At 33.6% G+C, this 13,792-nt stretch overlaps 3 protein-coding genes and 1 long non-coding RNA gene across 8 annotated transcripts; all 4 read left to right on the top strand.

Moving 5' to 3' along the window:
- The first annotated feature begins 141 nt into the window (after positions 1-141).
- On the top strand, positions 142-4,911 carry LOC143452401 (uncharacterized). Its single transcript, XM_076953360.1, has 13 exons — positions 142-369; positions 474-543; positions 985-1,032; positions 1,114-1,194; positions 1,345-1,428; positions 1,666-1,727; positions 2,008-2,095; positions 2,179-2,219; positions 2,394-2,454; positions 2,725-2,777; positions 2,860-2,923; positions 3,018-3,104; positions 3,533-4,911. Exons 1-13 carry the CDS (start codon positions 318-320, stop codon positions 3,582-3,584), a joined length of 843 nt encoding a protein of 280 aa, XP_076809475.1. The 5' UTR covers positions 142-317; the 3' UTR covers positions 3,585-4,911.
- A 1,641-nt stretch (positions 4,912-6,552) lies between these two features.
- LOC143452587 (uncharacterized) lies at positions 6,553-7,800 on the top strand. Its single transcript, XR_013115065.1, has 4 exons — positions 6,553-6,727; positions 6,803-6,900; positions 7,047-7,119; positions 7,681-7,800. It is a non-coding gene; the product is annotated as an uncharacterized LOC143452587 (long non-coding RNA).
- A 1,757-nt stretch (positions 7,801-9,557) lies between these two features.
- On the top strand, positions 9,558-11,017 carry LOC143452317 (uncharacterized). Its single transcript, XM_076953238.1, has 4 exons — positions 9,558-9,855; positions 9,928-10,019; positions 10,178-10,246; positions 10,424-11,017. The coding sequence occupies exons 1-3, from the start codon at positions 9,606-9,608 to the stop codon at positions 10,211-10,213; spliced, it is 378 nt and encodes a 125-aa protein (XP_076809353.1). The 5' UTR covers positions 9,558-9,605; the 3' UTR covers positions 10,214-10,246; positions 10,424-11,017.
- Positions 11,018-12,409: 1,392 nt separating this feature from the next.
- On the top strand, positions 12,410-13,606 carry LOC143453478 (uncharacterized). Of its 5 annotated transcripts, XM_076954828.1 has the most exons (5): positions 12,410-12,541; positions 12,602-12,790; positions 12,863-12,954; positions 13,129-13,192; positions 13,385-13,606. In XM_076954828.1, exons 1-4 carry the CDS (start codon positions 12,499-12,501, stop codon positions 13,150-13,152), a joined length of 348 nt encoding a protein of 115 aa, XP_076810943.1. In that variant the 5' UTR covers positions 12,410-12,498; the 3' UTR covers positions 13,153-13,192; positions 13,385-13,606. The 5 variants fall into 5 exon arrangements, with proteins under 5 accessions (XP_076810943.1, XP_076810942.1, XP_076810941.1 ...); XM_076954827.1 differs by having other exon boundaries at positions 12,410-12,790; positions 13,388-13,606; XM_076954826.1 differs by having other exon boundaries at positions 12,410-12,790.
- The last annotated feature ends 186 nt before the right edge of the window (positions 13,607-13,792 follow it).

The following is a 13,792-nucleotide window of genomic DNA, read 5'->3' as shown; positions in this document are numbered from 1 at the left end:
CATCATGTGATCTATTGTTCTACTAAATTAATACAAAGATTCAAGCTTGTACAGCGTGAGTGACGTAGTTAAACAAAGTTCTGTCCAAATCAAAGAATGTTAAATTGTTGTTAAGCCTTGCGCAATCATGATTTTCATCATAGCTTGCAAGTGTTTTTAAAAAGTTATTAAAAGAAATTTGTGATGAGGTGTATACGTTGTATGCTATTAACAAAAACGCTTGTTATAAGCTTTAGCAGAGTTTCCTCAGATTTAGAATTAATACAGTTATACAGTAAAATAAATTTCTGATTTGTTGAATCACTGGAACGCTAAAAATGAACTATGAACCAGACAATCGATGGCAAGATCATGCTTCAAGTGATAGTGGTGGGTTACATTAACATTACAGGAACTCCGTTATAAGTACAGCAATTTTTGTGAAAAATCGTTCGTTTTATATCTCTTTAAATTGATATTATTTAATATGAAAGTTAGTTCATCGGAGAGCAGCTCTTACGAAGATTGCCATGAAGAATTATTTCAGGAATACAAAGCTGCTAATGTAACCAAACTTTCTTTGACCAGGAATCTTCCCGCTTAACGGCTAGTCAATTAGCTCTGTCTTCTTTATTCACATTTAATGGCATATCTCTTAGGTAAAAACATACGTCCTTCTGTTATCTCACCCAAACGTTACTGAACCACCACTCTATACCCGAGCGAAACACCATACCAAAACAAATTCCACGCAATCGTAGAATCAGCGTGGGGCGCTAAACACAGTACTAATTGGGCCCTCGGGGTAACGTCACAAGAGATAGAATAAAAACATGTGGACCCATGAACAAGTAAAACACAGCAGCACGTGAACATGCACAAAGAGACAATACAACGCGGATAAATCGATGTATAAAACGTGACGGTGACAATGCGAACAACGTGATGATGCGAATAAAAACGAATAAAACGTGATGGATATAAAAATACTTCTCGTGACACTAACACAAAAGCGGGCATCAAGAAAACGGGAATAAGGGCATTTGAAGATCGGTTGGTAGCAGAAATACACCTTCTACGACCATTAATAAGAAAAGGATAATTATTAAGACATTTTGGTTGTTACAATTGCAGCCAAGACCAACCAGTGAACTTCAACAAAAACATATTCTCCACGCAATGCGATGAAGATAATTACACTCCTCTATTGAACGAGTAAGTGATTATTTGGCATTGTAATGTAATTTACTGTTTTTGAGCGGGAATTTCAGGAGTTAAAGGAACGGTTAGTTTGTTAGTAGAACAAAAATTCTCTGTTTAGTCATTTTTTAAAAAAGGTTTATATTTTGATTGATACATTTACAGGGAAAAGCAAGCAGCGAAGTTTTATGATAACGCAATTGTCAAACAACGTGATCGAAAACTTGTTGACGTCCCTATAGTGGATACGTACGTGGTTTAAAATTGGTATCGTGTTACCACAATAATTGTGTAATTACATTTCGTTTAATCAATTGCATCAACAATATTTCAAGTACACAGCATTGTCATACCCTTACATGCGTTTGAAATCCTGCTAATAATAATATATATAATATTTTGGATAAATTCATTGAAATATCTAATGCATACTTTAATGTAAAAGGTAAAAGAGCATGGCATTGTTTCGAATTGTTTTTTGTTAAGGTCGGGGGTAATAGTTGAAGAGAATGAAAACCTTGCACAAAACGGACACAAAATCGATGAAGGTAAGGCTTTGAAAACCGCATTCCACTTACTCCAGTGTCGAAGTGACACTAGGCTATAGGTGTCAAGACTAGGTGTTAAGATTTTCCTATTTCTCTTTTCCGTTTTTGTTCAATTTTGTCAGAGCAAAAATTGCATCGGCGTTCAATGTAACCCGTAGCAGGATTTGTTGCTGAAGTAATTTTTGGATTCGTAGATGATGAAGTGGTTGCTCATGCGTGGTCAAATTAACGACATTGTCAAATTCTAACCAAGCTTATTTGAACAAATGTTTTTTTATAGATGGACCAGCTGAAGTTGAAAAAGTTAGCAGTTCTGCTGACAGGCCTGATGCCGTAAAGGACAGCGCTTTGGTGAAAGAAAACTGCATGTAAGTCGTATTAGTAGACCTATACTTTCTTTAGTGTACTACTGTACTTAGAAATACAGATTTTAATTTGCGTTTTAAATTAGGTGTCAGGTTTCTGCTGGATTAAACGACCAAAACGTCCAAGGTATTGTTTAACTTTATTCACAATAGCAACAATTACTGTTTCAGTAATTGATACAAATTTCACTTAAATACTACACAGCTGTTTGATGACGCAACGAGTAGAAGTGTTATTAAAAGTGATTATGGAACAGAACCTATTGGATATTTAATTACAAATAACTAATAAACATTGCAGGTGATGATAACAATCAAATGATTCCTGACGATTACCCGCAGGAAGAAAGTCTGGAAACAGGGTTAATGCGTTTGAGAAACATGTCCTATTTCGTTTTGCACTGAGTTTATTCTACGGGCATATTCAATTTGGATGAAGTGTTTCTTTGCATTATTATAACAGTTTATAAGCAAGTTGAAAAATATCTCGATCAAGCAAAACACTGCACGGGCATGAGTTATAACGCATTAATTTTTCAATATTCGATCCCGATGTTTATCGGCATGCATTTATTTTGCTTGATCCAAATCACTTAGCTCTAAGCATGCTGAAACTCAGTATCTATTTTCAGGTCTGTTCAAACTGCTGAAAGAAACAGACACGCAAGCAAAGAGTATACCATACGTAATTCATATGGCCATATATTATTTTTGCGTTATTTAATATTAAGAAACGTCTAACTTAATAAACTTCGCTTTATTGACAGTTGACATACCAGACTATTGGATTTCGGCTGCTGTTGACACTACAAATTACTACCTAAAAGCAAGGTTGGTATTTCTGATCAGAAAAACAACAATATAGTCCAAAGATAATATTAATCTGCAGGTGATTCCTTGCATAACCATATTTTGTACCTCAAAGGTTTAGAGAAGGACAAAATATCGGAGAAGATGGATTTGGAAACTACATCAATCATTTTCACGCGGAATGGTTCCCTGAAAAGGAAAAGTGAGTGGAAAAGTAAAGGAATGAAAAAGAGTAAAAAAACAAAGAAGTGCAGATCTTTTCACATGTTTTTAGAAATTGCACAATTTGATTTTATAGAGTTGAAATAACTTTTTTAGATACTAACCAAACTGAAGCAAATATATACAAATGAAGAAATATTGGTTAAATATACTTAAATATCTAAATATTAAGTTATATAATATAATCTATTTAACAAACAAACTTAAACATTTTTTGATAAACCTTCGGTACTTTGCAATATAGATGCAAAATGTTTTGAGCGGCTTTGGAACTTTTCTTTGATTTTGATTTTATATCATCGCTATAGACTTAACTGTACTACATACGACGAAAAGCACGTTTTTAGGAAACTCGTTACCCGCGAGTTTGCAAAATTATAGGAAATTAAGATGTAAACATTTTTCTAGGAACAAATATGCAACCAAGGAAAATGATCAAATGAGTTCCACCATCATCTGACAGCTTAGAAGTCGTTTCCACTCTAGAATCGGACTCAGAAATTACCCGTTGGAAAGAAGCATTCTGCTTGTAATTTAGATTTGTCACGTGTAAATAAAACCTAGACCTTGTTATCCGCCTGCATTTTTACGAATTTTCTGTAAATATCGAAATCATGTCAATAACTTAAATGAATTTCATTTGACTTAAGCGCGTTTTCTCCTGTGTGTCGTGGCGTGTGACATTTTCTAGAATAAATTATGCATTCGGTGATTGACATTGTATTTTGTATGGTGTTCGAGGCTAACTCTTTTGTTATTGTAGTTAAATATTTAGTGTAATGACCGACATGGTCAAAAATCATATTGATAAATCTTCCCAAAAAAGTGCGTTTTTTTGTGGCCAATGGCATAAATTATGTTTTCTCTCTTTTTCGTTTGGTGTCTTTTTTCTACATGTGCAGTCTTCTTCTTTTTTGTTGAGCTTTTTTTGTTAGATAAGTGCACATACAAACTTTCTGCAACTGTACTTTTGTAAAGATTATTTTTTTGTAAACGTAGATATTTATTTTATTTATTTTTGTCTTATGCCAATTTTTTCAAACGTTTCAAATGTTTGTAAAAGAATTCAGCAATGCAAAATGTTGTAGGAAATACTTTCAACAAAACAAATTATCTTTACTTAAAACGATGTGCAGTGTAGTGTGTTTCATGTTTCTTTGATTTCTATTTACGTTTCGCTCAAGTTGTTTTAAGTGTGCGACCCGGTGACTTTAAATGTGGTTGTTATTCAATATCTCGCAGTACCACTGCAATGAGCAAGATACGTGGTGACCTGAAGCATTGTGATTATACACGAACCAGATTTGATGAGTTTTTGTAAATTGACAAACATGGTTGTAACAGAATTTATACTAACTTTAGAAAAAGATAAAACATACTTTTTTGTAAAAATCCTCTGAATCAGTTAATACGTTAATATACAAAACAGCAGCCGCTTTTTTCTTTTAAATCAGTGGTTTTCTGTCATTATTATTGAATAATAATCTACTTAATGCCAAAAAAGAAAATAATTGTACAGAGAACGAATTCTCACCATAACTGTTTATGTGTTTAGGTACAGATTTCATAAGCTAACGCAAATCACGCTTTCATTTAGGGTGGGGTTTATTATTCAGTTTTTTGGATTCCACCTGTTCGGGAGCACCTTGTTTGCTCACAACGCTTTATGGGCACTCATGTACTTCATTGCTGCTTACGTCGACGCGTCTTATAACGTCTAGGTTTCCTACAACGGGATCATTATTACATCAGCCGGCTTTGTTTTCATTGTTACCGTCATCTACGTCATCCACAGCGTGATCTTCTTCAAGAAATGGAGGCGTGGTTATTTATTGCAACCATACAATTATGGGTTTTTTACAGACGCTTGATTTGGCAATGTTCTGGTATTTGTTGTTTGAGTTGTGCTTTTTGTACAGTAAATGTATTCAGTTATATGATTAATATTTCATTTCTTAATGCAAAAGTCTAGATCCAGAGTAGAAGTGAACGGTCTTATTGCAGACCTTTTAAGGATAGTAACTGATATAAAAATTTTCGATACAAGTTAGAACCAAACATAAACTGCAATTAATTATTAGAGCAATGTTACCGTAGGCCTATATATAGGCACTATTGTATCGTTAAAAGTATACCGGATGCTTGAAACACTTTTCTGTTTAACGCTTTTTGAAATCTGTATTGGTATTACTCTACTATATAAAGCCAAAATTATTTGTGTGCTGTGTTCAAAATTTTGATGTAAACTTCACCTCAACAAACCTATGAATGTTTAAAAAAATGTTCATCCAGTTCTGAGGTGTATTAATTAAACTATCAGCGTTAAAAAACTTTTTGCTTCATGAGTTTGACGTTGCCGCTTATATGCTTTTACGCAGAAAGTTTTTTTCCTCAGTTAAATGTCGCTTTAACAAATTCTCAGGTCAGGTCCTTAGTTGTTAAATCCATTTGTCCTAAATCATAAGTAAAAGGAATGAAAAAGTTAAAAGAAATGACTATAGTCAGGGAAGATAAAATTTGCATTACGTAACGGGATGAACAATAAACGATTGAAATTTTCGACCATTCTTTTGCAATATCTTCGTGATAAAACTTTCTTAATTATATTGAGATAAAAACTTGTAACTTCAATATTAGATTGTCCTATAAAAAATAAAGATTGCAAAATCTTTACCTAAAATCGCTTTCACGGATATCTCTGCAATTAATTATTGTCTGTGCGCATAATGCGTCCACATATTGCGCTGAATATATGATTTTCGACATTTGGGGCCGAGCTCCAAAAATTATTTGTGAAAATATGTTTTCTGATTGATGTTAAATTTTTTACCAACACATGCTTAACCCTTTGGCTTTGCTCGCTATGACTATAATAAAATAAACATGTTTTCATACAGTTCAAAAATTAACATCACTTTCTTTCACGCATTTTGTCAAAAAATAGCATTTGTTTGAACACGCGCTGTCACCATTTATTTCTCAACCAAAACCGAGCAGTGTTAAAAACTCCCGACAAATTATTCAATTAAAATAGTTTGCTCGTCGTCGTCAAAAAACAACCTTAATCATGGTCAGCGAAGCGTGTAGGAAAATTTCTTGCACCGGTCACCTTCAGTGACCTATCTACTGTCAGCTGAGCACGTGCTGTGCGGTAGGTACAACTGTGGAGCAGAAAGTCAGAATTTTCTGTAAGAAATACCTGCCGTGTGGTTTGTTGTTGAAAATTGTCCTAAACATAATAAAACTGTTTTTTTTTTTACAATACGTTAGAAGATTTATACTTCAAAGGATAGTGTAGCGTAGTGTTGGTTGATGTTCCGATGAGTGTTCAAAGATATTTAGAACATACAGTATAATAAGTTAGGGTGCTGTGAAAACATAAAAAATTGAGCTCCAGATTCCAGGTTTATCAAACGAATGATGTCAGGGTTTGAAGGGACAATATTCTTTTAATTCTGATAGCAACCAGCATTAGGAGAATGTCTGACTCGGAAAAACAACCGGAGAAGAACAAGACCGAAGATATAATTAGCGACGGTGAAAACGCCGAAAGTGAAGATGACGAATTTTATATGAATGTACTTGACGATGATGAAACCGAATGTAAGTTTTGTAAAATGATGTTTAAATTAAAAGAAAGTTATTTTAAGTGACTATGACTATACTCTTATTTCACAGGTTTTATTTGGAATTTAAAAATCGGTTACGGCAAAACCGCGTTGACAGTAGTCATTATGTACATTACGTTTATTGCTGGGCTCTTTACGTACATCTTGGTACGTATGTAGACATGCGCAGCTTAATTATGTTGAAACATTCCATTATACAAAAGATAATAACACATATGAGTGAAGAAATGGAAGGACATATACTTTGAACAAAAACATTCTGTAACAAAACTACTTTGTTAATCGTTCTACAGCAGAAAAAGTCAACTGTTGAAGATCTATAAACCATGGGCACAGCGTAATTAAACAAAGCGAATATAACTGAAGGTATATAAAGTATACTTGTGTACAAATTTCTCAGAATTCTGAATTATTATTTATTAAAATAATCTTGTACCCTTATTTCATTAACGAAATGTGAAAATACTATAATCTATAGACCAGGGGTTCTTAACCTTTTTCTTTTCGTTACCCACTTCCGCTACTTAATAAACCTATATTCCCCACATACTTTTAAAACTGACTGAAAAATCAAAATGAATCCTAGTGACCTGTGTGACATATCCCAAAGCACAATGGTATTTAACAAAAAGAACAATTTCAATGAGAAGAATAACATTAAAGAACGTTTACGTAGTTTCAAACAACGTCAATGCGATTTTTGTTCTTGCTTTTCAGCGACGATCGAGTCAATGTCAGGCTCTATTTTTGAGATTGCACAACGCAAATCTGATTCCAGATTTAACATTGTGTTTCGTTACCCACTTGAAATCCTCAAATTCCCCACTAGTGGGTAATTACCCACAGGTTAAGAACCCCTGCTATAGACCATGGTTTTGAGTTGGCAACAAACGCAAAGTCTAAATCTGTTTTATTTTGTGCCAACAGGTTTTCTATGCATTGTGGAAGGAACTTCAATCAAACAAATTTTGTTTCTTGATGATTGACACTGCATAATTTTTATGCCAACTTGATATTTTGAAATTAAATAAAATATTGCAAAAGTTACATTACTGGTTTTAATTCCTTACCCAAGATCTGAGGCCATTTAAACGTATATTTGCAGTGTATGTTACCTTTAAAATTTGTATTTATTTGTAACAGACTGTGGGCCTTGAGGGAGGTTATAGGAAGGTTATAGTTTAATTAAAGGAAGTTATAGGCGTTAAAGAGTCCATATTTAGCAATATGCAAAGTTTAAACCACCAAGCCGCCAGTGTCAGTAAATTGTCTTGTGGTTTCAGCTTCAGTAAAACACAGTACTTACTGTGTATTTTATTACTAGTAGAAGCCAGATGAGTCCGAAATAAGCACCGAAAGTATCTCATGAATATGCCATAGTTGTTTCAGTTCTTATCTCTAAAAGTGTACTTCTTCACTTTATTCTTTGTACAATCGTAAATCACAAGAACATTGACAATAATTCTAATTAAGTTTCTTACATCAGAGTTGGCAAAGTCTATAAAATACAGGAGATCTTCATTAAATCAAGCAGAAGCAATTAGATATAAAAAACTTTAACAAAAATTTAAAATGTCTACTAATCATGAATGTATGAATTTGACAAGCCAGAAAGCGAAAGAGTAGTAAAGGCTTTCTGGCCCAATAAATTTACATAATACACTAAGGTGTTAAAAGACACACAAATCTTATTAACAACTCACAAATTTGCATTAAAATCAATATTACAATGCTCTTCCTGCTACAAAAAGTTGATTTGAAAAGGTTAAGGAAAGAAAACGATAGTTTGGTTTTAATTTATTAAAATAACGATTGAACAAAAAGCTTGTGGCCTTATGCGAACAGAAGCAATGATGCTGTAATTTAAAATCTTTTACCTAAAATTTTTTTTATAAAATTTGCCAGCAAAAAAACACAATATTGAAGCATGCATATTAGATAATTAAGCCAGCAATTGCTGGGTAATCCAAAACATTTTGCGGCTTTCGGAACTGAAAGTAAGACTAATTTGATAACTGTCTATACTCTATACCAGGGATGTCCAACCTTTTATTATAGTGGGCCGCATTGTCACTTGAAATAATTGAATGGGCCGCAGAACCTATTAAATTTCAAGAAAAATGGGTACATGAAGTACATACTTTTGGAGTGAAAATGACTAGCGGGCCGCACAAAAATCTCAGGCGGGCCGCAGGTTGGACATCCCTGCTCTATACGTTCGAATGACTTGTACAAAAATCAATTGTCGGCTTTTGACAGATGGTTTGAAAATATTTTTGTTTTGTTTAAAACGAAATATCACTTGTGATTTTTACGCCTTTTGTCAACAAAACATTGCCTTTATTTCAACATTCAGATTCTCGATGTATTTCGCAACCGAAAACCACCAACTTTAATCGTGGTCAGTGAAGCGTGCAGTAAAGTTTCTTGCACCGGTCACCTTCAATGATCACTTATTTTCTATCTGCTGAGCACGTGCTGTGCGGTAGGTACAATTGTGCAGCAGAAAAGTAGACTTTGCAGTGTAAAAAAACCAGCAACACCAATATCAGTAAGATTTGAAAACAGACTTGTTAATGCCCAGAGAAGCGAGCCTACAATGTTAAGTGGTGTAGTGAGAAATTACATAAGCTGGTGCACTGCTTTGTTAACGGCTATTTGTTTGAACGATTTAGTTGGCTAGACTAAATGGCGTGTAAAAGTATTTAAGACATAACAGGTTAAGGTGCTGTACAAATAAAAAAATGGAATACAGCTTTCCAATTGTATCAAAGATTTTACCACTTTACAATTTTCTTAGAAATTAATTTGTTATTAATTTTAATTTTATTTAAGTCCCCATACCTGACAGCATGGTTTCCTGCGAAAAATATTATGATGAATGCAAAACTGACAGTGAGAATGCAACAAACGGCAATACCCCAAGTATCGTGCACGACGATACCTTAAATGCAGATATTGAGAATGTCAAGGGCCGGGATGCCGAAAGCTGGAAAACCGAGAGCGATGTTGCCACAATAGAGAACCAAGAAAGTTGTACTGAGATAGCGGGAATGAACCTTGAAAACATATATGACAAAGATAACCTTATTGACGATGATCGTAGGTTTGAAACGACGCTGTGAGTTCTTTAAATTCTAACAACATTACTCACACTGAGTTCTTATTTTACAGATTCATTTTCTGACGTTCGTGACTGCAGAGCATTTTTCTGGCTTGTTGGCTTTTGGGTTGCATTTGTCGTTGCGGTCGTTGCGTATTTTCTGGTATGCAATCTAGTCGTCGGCTATGCTCTTACTCGATAAACTCAGCTATATATATATGTATATGTTATGTGGAAACTTCACTTTATATCATGAAACGTGCTATAAACAAAAGATGCAATGCAACGGATAACAATATTGTTTGGTTATTCTTTGTGCAGACAGGCTTGTTCAAATTAGACGATGTTGAGCTATAAACCAACCCAATCCAGATAAAAACTGTTTTGAAGGTAAGAGAGCCGATTATATTTAAAAGAGGTTAAGTCGATTACGATTTTAATATAATTCATGGGAGTATTTTATGTTTATTTAAAAATTACCTTAAAGGTAAAACATAGTTTGAAAAGAGTACATTGAGTTACTGGAAAAATAATCACAATAATTATTTTTTTATATTTTTATCTCAGCAACTTTCTCATGCTGCATCAGAAGAGATCTTTAGCTATTGAAACAAAACGAGTGGCAATGGCTGTGGTTATATGTCTATCTCAACAGGATATTTCTTAAATCCGTTTTAAAACTCTGCATGCCCAACTTTTCAGTATTGAGTTGTTTATAACCAACAATATCGCGGATCATATGTTAATGCAAATTTATTTATTTAATAAAAGTTAACTATACATGTTCACCCTGGTATATTTCAAACGAACCTGGATTATTTCAAATGACGGTGAAAATAAAAAATAGTTTAAAAAGAATGAACTGAGTTAATATATATATATATACATTTTTATGTTTATGAGTTTATGTATAGAAATAACCACAATGCCTATGTTTGTATTTCATGTCAACAACAGCTTTTCCGCGATTGCATCAGAAAAGTTCTTCATTCAAACAAAACGTGTTAAAATGACGGCAGATACATTTTTATACCAACATGAAATTTGTAAAATCTGTTTTGAAAGTATGCATGCGCATTATTTCCAGCATTACTTTTTTTGTAACAAACGTTATTACTGACCATTTGTTTGTGCAAATCTAATTATTTAATAAAAGTTCATTAAACATGTCTAGCTTGGTATGCATAAAATTTCGTTGCAATATTTCAGCCAGGATTAGCTGCGTTCAAATTGTCCAACAAGGACCTACAATGTCTGTCTAACCGTACATATACTGCACAAAGATTGTTTCAAATAAACTTGTGCCCATTTAAACAAAGTGCTCGACGCGACTTTTATGGTTGTCTTCGATGCTTGTTAAATGGCGTGCTGTCTCTTCTATAACTTTATTGTATGCTATGCAAATAAACTGTGCACGCAATATACTGTAATGTCACTTTACAACACTCTAAGAAAAATTTAAACACCTAAATATTTCAAACCAGTACAAATATCATGAAACTTATGGATGATCATGACCTTTAAACTTTGCATGTCATCTATTGTAATGATAGAACACAAGAACTTTACTGAGGCGAATAATTATGAAAACAATTATAAAAATTGAAGCACCAAAATACATGCGAAAGAACTTGCCTAACTCTCCTTAGTCAGTTTCGTTAACGGACCACTCTACAGCCTATATACCAAAATGTAACTAATGGAGATAGTGTATTAACTAAATATCAAAATTTAACTATTGTAACAAAGTATAGCTAATGCAGCTACGAAATTAGTTACATTAACTGCATTAGGTATAGATTAGCTACATTTTGGTATATAAAATGGTCGTAGTATAACTTGGTTAAATCTGCTGTGTTTGATTCGTCAATTTGCTTAAGTCATCACATTTGTTTCTGTCTCGGCATTTTTATGTAAAATTTAATATTTTCAATAGTTGGTTTTAGTGATATGTGTTTAGTGATATGATATGTATATTACACAATTTAGTGATATGAATGTGCAAGTTTGTTGAAAGTATGTTGTTCGCTTTGACTGTATGATGGCTTGAAAATGTTTTATATTGTTCAAAATTAAACGTCACTTTCGTTTTCGTATTTTTTCAAAGAATCTAGAGTTTTTCTCCGCATTCAGGTTCTCAATTTATTTCTCAACCGAAAAAAAGCAGTTTTAAAAATTCTCGACAAATTATCCAATTAAAATAGTTTGCTTACGGTCAGTGAAGCGTGTAGTAAAGTTTCTTGCACCGGTCACCTTCATTGATTGCTTATTTTCTATCTGCTGAGCACGTGCTGTGCGGTAGGTACAATTGTGCAGCAGAAAGTCAGAAATTTCAGTGTAATAAGACCAGCAATAAAGCAAAAACAGACTTGTTAATGCCCAGTGAAGCGATCCTACAATGTTAAGTGGTGTAGTGAGAAATTACATAAGCTGGAGCATTGCTTTGTTAACAGTTACTTGTTTGAACGATTTATTTGGCTAGACTAAACGGCGTGCAGAAGTTTTTAAGATGTAACAGGTTAGGGTTCTGTACAAATAGAAAAATGAAATAAAGTTTTCCAATTGTATCAAAGAAACTTCATAATTTTCTTAGGAAGTAATTTGTTAATTTTGATTTTAATTGAGCCACCAATCCTGACAGCATGCTTGACTGCGAAAAAAATTACGATGAAAGTAAAACTGATGGTGAGAATGCAACAAACGACAATACCGCAAGTATCGTGCATGACGATACCTTAAATGCAGATATTGAGAATGTCAAAGGCGGAGATGCCGAAAGCGAGGATACCAAAGGCGGGGATTCTAGCGGCCGCGTTGCGGATTGCCAGAATGCCGAGGGCGGGAAAACCGAGAGCGATGTTGCCACAATAGAGAACCAAGAAAGTTGGACTGAGATAGCGGAAAGGAACCTTGATTGCATATATGACGATGATTGTAAGTTTGAAACGACGCTGTGAGTTCTTTAAATTCTATCAACATTACTCACACTGAGTTCTTATTTTACAGATTTTTTTTTTGACGCTTATGACAACAGAACATATTTGGTGCTAGCTAACGTTGGCGTTGCAATGTTCGCTGTGGTCGTTGTATATGTTCTGGTATGCAATATAATCGTCAAATATGCTCTTACTCGATAAACTCAGCCATATATATGTGTTGTTATGTGGAAAATTCACTTTAGATTATAAAACGTAAACATGTATCATATATGTTATATCATAAACAAAAGATGCAATGCAACGGATAACAATATTGTTTACTTATTTGTGCAGGTAGATTTTTTCAAATCATACTGAGCCATAAACCAACCCAACCCGGATAAAAATTGTCTTGAAGGTAAGAGGGACGATTATGATTCTAAAAACTTTACGATTGTTTACGAATCGATTACGATTTTAATATAATTCATAAGAGTATTTATGTTTATTTTTTAAATATTATCTTGGAGGTAGATTATGTTTTGAAAAGAATAAATTTAGTTACTGGAAAAATAATCACTGACTCCTTGTTTTGATGTTTTCATCTCAGTAGCTTTTTCATGCTACATCAGAAGAGATCTTTAGCTACCTAAAAAAACGTGCTACAATGGCTGTGGTTAGACGACTATCTCAACAGGATATTTCGAAAATCCGTTCTGAATCCCTGTATGCGTAACGTTTTCAGTATTGAGTTGTTTATAACCAACATTATCGCAGATCATATGTTTATGTAAATTTATTAATTTAATAAAAGTTCACTAAAGATGTTCAACTTGGTATGCACAAAATTGTATTGCAGAGAATTTAAACTCGGATTTTATAGCTGCGTTTGAACCGTCAAACGAGCAGCTAAGTGTATCTATACTCGTGGAACTTGAGTAACTTGTTATTTTCTGTTCTCCAGCTAATCCTTGATTTAATTCCATCAATCAAACCTTTAGCTTTAATAAAACTTTCG

The sequence above is a fragment of the Clavelina lepadiformis genome, chromosome 4 (assembly GCF_947623445.1).
Source record: "Clavelina lepadiformis chromosome 4, kaClaLepa1.1, whole genome shotgun sequence".
Lineage (NCBI taxonomy): Eukaryota > Metazoa > Chordata > Ascidiacea > Aplousobranchia > Clavelinidae > Clavelina > Clavelina lepadiformis.
The sequence above is the reverse complement of the archived record's forward strand: the minus strand, read 5'-3'. Positions and strand labels throughout refer to the sequence as shown.